This window comes from Parambassis ranga, chromosome 1 (assembly GCF_900634625.1).
Source record: "Parambassis ranga chromosome 1, fParRan2.1, whole genome shotgun sequence".
Lineage (NCBI taxonomy): Eukaryota > Metazoa > Chordata > Actinopteri > Ambassidae > Parambassis > Parambassis ranga.
This window is the reverse complement of record NC_041022.1, coordinates 12549808-12555416: the sequence shown is the minus strand read 5'-3', so window position 1 is coordinate 12555416 and position 5609 is coordinate 12549808. Positions and strand designations below refer to the sequence as shown.

The 5609-nt window shown below is 37.7% G+C and overlaps 1 protein-coding gene across 1 annotated transcript; it reads left to right on the top strand.

Moving 5' to 3' along the window:
- Window positions 1-353: 353 nt before the first annotated feature.
- On the top strand, window positions 354-1322 carry LOC114438375 (retinal cone rhodopsin-sensitive cGMP 3',5'-cyclic phosphodiesterase subunit gamma-like). The gene is made up of 3 exons (XM_028409672.1): window positions 354-402; window positions 829-950; window positions 1061-1322. Exons 2-3 carry the CDS (start codon window positions 841-843, stop codon window positions 1176-1178), a joined length of 228 nt encoding a protein of 75 aa, XP_028265473.1. The 5' UTR covers window positions 354-402; window positions 829-840; the 3' UTR covers window positions 1179-1322.
- Window positions 1323-5609: the final 4287 nt, after the last annotated feature.

Genomic DNA, 5609 nt, shown 5'->3' with positions numbered 1-5609 from the left:
TATCACCTGTCTGTTGGAGAAGCTGCTTGTACAAAATCAAATCTTTTTTATGTGTACAGATGCAGTGTGTGTGGTGACAGGTAGACCGGTATCTTTCATACTTAGTGTCTTAGTCATGCTGATACAGTGCCAATAAGTGATTGACTCTAATTTGCACGTTGATGGGCCTATCTAATCTTCTATTTATATCTTGTTATCCTTCGTCTTCTCTATTCACGGCTGAGCTGGTACAGGTGAGGACTGACCTGAGCTGGCAAATAAGAGAATCACAGAATAAACATCTAAGTGGATTAATGGCTCTGCAGCCTTTAAAACCAAGCCTGTCAGACCGAGAAGCCACAAGTGAGAAACCAACCGACTGAACGGACCAACTTCAGGGAATCTTCAGACTCCAAACAAACAGTAAGAAGAAACTGCTACAGATACTTTTACAGCTGCCAGGAAGAAAGAAAACACAGGCGGAGTTATGGCTTTTTTTGGAGCTGAGAGGAGACTGTACATGAGTAGTCTGATGTAGTCGTGTTGGTTCTGCTCAAGACACATTTCTCTGTGTCTTTTTTGGATTTTTTTAAGAACTTAAATCAGTTTTGAACAGTGGATGTGCACTATATATCAAATGTTTAACTGACTGTTGACAAAAAAAGGCTAGAAGGAGATTATTTGATGTAGGAGAAAATTGTACTGTTGACTGGCTTTAAAAACAAACAATGAGCAAGTTCCAGTGCAGCTCCAGTAATAACTTAACATGACTAGTCTAGAATATCTTTCAATAAATGGTAAAGGTGAGTATGTGTTCAGATTTTCATTGTTTTTTTCTTTCTCTTTTAGCAAACAAGAAAAATGGCAGACGTTGCTGTTGCAGCTCCCGCCGACAAGAAGGGTCCCCCCAAATTCAAGCAGAGGACCACTCGTACCTTCAAGAGCAAGGCTCCAAAACCAGGACAGAAAGGGTGAGACATTAATCATTTCACACCTCCTTGTACTACCTGGGTAACATAAACTAAACTAAACCTGTCTCTCAGTTTGCACTCATCAGAACTTGTCTTTCTCTCACTCTCAGATTTGGAGACGACATCCCCGGGATGGAAGGTCTTGGCACTGACATCACAGTGGTCTGCCCATGGGAAGCCTTTGGGGACATGGAGCTGAGCGACCTGGCAAAATATGGAATTGTGTAGCCCTCTTTACCCATGTTGTCCCTCAGACCTAAGCAGCTGAAATACTACTACCTGTAAGCTCTACGATGGAGGCAGCCTTTGAGTCTATAGAGTTTAGACCTGGAAATAAAATCCCGCACTCTCTGTTGTCTCATGCACTTTATTCTCCCCTTGCCTTTCTACCTGTGCTCTATTATCTTTTCCTGCTTCCCTTCTTTGTCTCTTACGAGGCTAACCAGAGCTGTCAGCACAGAGAAAAGAAGACAAATGTGTCTTTTGTAATATATATTTTGTAAATTTGAAAGAGGGTTTGATATCTGTTATTGGGATACCTGAGGACTGTCCTACTTTTCTCTTCTTCTTACCCCTTCTCTTCAAGGCTGCTGATTCAACATGCACAGATGTCTATTTTGTGTATTAGTGAAATGAGATTTTATTTTTACAAGTCGCTAATGAAACAACCCTGTCAATTGTCTCAGTAGAAACAATTGCACTAAATAAAAATATTTTCTGTAGAACATCTTTGTGCCTCTCTAATTATTTAGAAAAATTATTTAAGACATTTTCTTTTTAACATTTTGCACTTCAGGCAGAAAAAATACCTTGACAGAAAAATCATCTTGCACAAAATATAGGTATATAACACTTTGGCTACTGCACTCATATATCATGAAACAAAAAAATGGACTGAGTGAGAAGAATAAATTGGCAGCAGGAACGATAATCAGAAGCCAGTGTTGCCATAGCAACTACTCAGTCTTAAAAGAATCTCTGTTTTTCTGTGTAATGGAACAGCCTGTGAAGATGATCCCTTCACTGAAATAGCATCACTGCAACAAACAACAAAGGTCAAAGGTTAAATAACAGTACACAAGCATTACATTGACATATGCAACAGCTCCACTTGTGACGTTTCATGTGGGATTTTTGTTGTTTGTTGGGGCCAGTGACAATCTGTCATCAGTTAGCTGTTCACACCCTCTGAACTGTGAGTTCAAAAGGGCCTATTGCTGGTGGGGCAGAAACATAACAAACATCAGTTCAGAAACCTTTTGCCACTTTATTTTTGATGACCTGCGGGCAGACAAGAGGGAAAAGATTACCAATTTAAAGAATTTAGAAAATAAAGGAAATTATTAGAAAGGGTGTTTGAATAAATAGATATATGCATGTGACAGACATATCCAGGATAAAACCTCAGCAGAAATAACCCTTAGAATTAAAAACCCTCATCAAAATCCTATGTGAAGGACAGACATAAGTTTTTAAATAATATTATTTCATACAGTTTTGTCCAAAGGATTGGTCCCAAACACAATGACCCACTAATTGGACTGAGCTCCTGGATAAAAACAAGGTGTTTTTAAAAGATCTGCTATAGTTAGCTGTGGACAAAAGAAACAACCCATGCCAAGGTGTATTGGTGTAGAAGTATCTTCTACTGTCGATTTTTACTCACAGACTATGGGATTAGAGATTGCAAAGTCACAGAGCGTCCATGCACAGTAATAGTTAGGGATCAATCACATTAGTGCAACAATCCTCACAGAGTCCAGCATTACTTTTAAAAAACCATATATTTGCAGCATTTGGACACATTTCTTTCTTCTCCTACTTTATTTGATAGTTTATGTTTAGACTCAACATCCTTAACTATATGGCCATGTGTTCTCAATAAAAAGCTTTGTATTCTCTCATGATGCAGGTGTGACAAGTGTTGGATCTCTCCCCACATCCATAACATGATGCTCACTCTGCAGATTTTTAGTCATATGTTCTATTTATGTTATCTCTGTCACCTCTGGAGCTCTAAACATAAACATAACATTGATACTAAACCAATTAGTTTTCATTTTGATTGAACATATTAAAACTAATTACCTGACAATTATCACATACCTCTTTTTGCAGATTCTGCATATGTTTCCTGCACAGACAAAGGATTATACAGTGTAAGATCATAAAGGGTCAGAGGACTTCACCATCCCCTGTGGACTCCTGACATAGCCATCAGTCTGTGACTCTTTTTACAACCCACCCAGTGAAATACATACTGCACACAGCTGACACAGCTAAAGTGACCAGACCAAACATACCACTCATATAAAGCCATTCTGAACATTTATTCAGTTAGATTATTTTCAGATTATGTACATATTTTTGTTATTTATTTTAACAATAGCAATATTTTTACACTTCACTTAAAATGCTCACCAGGATTCCAAAAAGTGGACTTATGTTAGTGTTTTAGTGTTTTAGATGTTCTGTCCTGTTTGGATAAATTGCATAAGTGAGCCACTGACAGTACCAGAAGAATCTAAGTGTCTGAGGATTAGTGACACCGTCACGCACACTGTGGGGCTATGTCAAAGCAGTTAATGCTGTGGTTGTGTAACTCATGATTGAGAGAAAGAGGCAGCTTTAACCTGGTCTAAATCCATCACCTTCAAATCACTTGCATGACATCATTGATCTTACCACTCTTCTCTGTGTTTGAGGGTAACCATCCACCCAATCATTTGAACCATTCATGCACACTTGACACTTGACATTACATCATTATTTCTTATTTCATCTAAAACATTCTTATAATTAATAAACAATTGTAAAAAAAAAACAATATTATTGACGACATATACCCACAGGCTGACACAGGTGCATATGGAAAATAACAAAGAAGCTTCTAGAAAGAGATGATCTGAGTGAAAATCTTTCCATGTTTTAACAATTGGTTTGTTTCATGGATGGATTAATTGATTGTCTCTGCTGCAGCTCACAGTTCCTGTTATCAAAGCCTATGTTACAGTTCCAACATGCAGCTGCCCTTATGATTAAGTCCATCCAAAGCTGTGATATAGCATACAGCGAGACTGCTTCTGTCAACTTGTGATCGTTTTTTCGACCTGTTTTTCAATAGCGCTTTATGAAGAAGTGATGACAGCTTGAGGACACCAGGCTTGTGACAGGTGTCCTGGGAATGACTCCATTCTCTGCATCTGTTCAATAACATGCAGGATTTCTCAGGCAAAATAATTTTAACATTTTTTTTTGGCAAATATTTCAAGAGTTGCCACAATCCTTAAAGGAAAACAGACTCTGCCTGCTGATGTTTTAATTCCTGCCTCTGTGTGTACAGTAATCATTGCTTCTGCTTTGTTTATTTGTAGCACTAACTATATGAGCTACTGACCCTGTAATTGTAACCTAGCCTGTGTCTTCTTTGAGCCTGTTGAACATTTAACACCAGTGCACACAGGGTCAGAAATGTTTTATTCATCCCAGTCCTGCCTGCCTCTCCATCTTCTTTTAATTTCATTTTCTGCCATTCTCTGGCAGGTTTTTCTGTCAGGAATGTTATAAACACCAACATTACTGCAAAACAAGTGTCAGCACTGCTGTAACATAAAGATAGTAAAAAGTTGTTTGTTGCCTTTAAAAGTGCAGCTAGAAAAACAAATAGCAGTCCCTTTGAAATAGGTTCCTAAGATGGTAAATGGTCTGCGTATATATAGCATTTTTCAACCTATTCAAAAGTACTCAAAGCATTTACACGTTTATGAGGAAATAAAAACAGCAAGAAACCTTTCTGACTGAGGGGGGAAACATAAAAATATTTGTTTTTCCAGCTTAATATTGAGTTACATAGCTGTTGTAGCTCCTCTTCTCCTCCTTTATCAAGGTTAACGTTAGCAGGAGGGTCAGTGATTATATATATTAAATTTTAAAAAAGAATTTACAGATTTCCTTTTTTATTATGTAATTTTGCACAAATACACTGTTTTTTACCTCATGAAATGATTGTGACAATTTGATTTATTCTCGATAAAGTGTATTTGATATTGTATATGATTTGTATTGATTAATCACTTCCGAACATATCACAGTGAAAATGAAAACAGGAATAAAAAGAGGAGTGTCTAAAAACTAATTTGTTTCAACTTCATGGGCAACAGTGTACATTTTCTTTTCTTTTTTTATTTAATCACAATGTACCATTGTTGTTGCTTTGAAACCAAGTATGGTAATCATAATTTGCATTCAGTGTATTTTTGAAGTATTGTGTGGTACTGATGACATATAGACCTCTGTAATATGTGAACTGCAATCTGAAGCACTGCTGTGACAGAGCAGGTGTTAGTAGGAAGCTTTGTCTTCACTGAGAAGTTGTGTGCTCATGCAGCGGTGACGTGTGTACATGTGTCTCAGAGTAGTCATAAGTCCTGTTGCCCTAATTTGCAGCATTAGTGTTTCCCTGTTGCTCTTAAGCCCCGTGTGAGCAGACATCACGCTTGCCTACCCGGTAAACAAGATAATTTCAGCTGACATTTGTTTGTGCCTGTGACAAGTCCCTAATTAACACAAAAGTCTGCCTTGCTGCTGTGTGGTTGCGGCATGTTTTTATTATGTATTTTTAGATTATCTTCAGTCATTTGGATCACTAACATTCTCCTA

Coding starts and splice junctions, on each gene's coding strand:
- LOC114438375 (XM_028409672.1), top strand. CDS start 841: ATGGCAGACGTTGCTGTTGCAGCTCCCGCCGACAAGAAGGGTCCCCCC. Junction 951..1,060: donor CCAAAACCAGGACAGAAAGG/GTGAGACATTAA, acceptor TCTCACTCTCAG/ATTTGGAGACGACATCCCCG.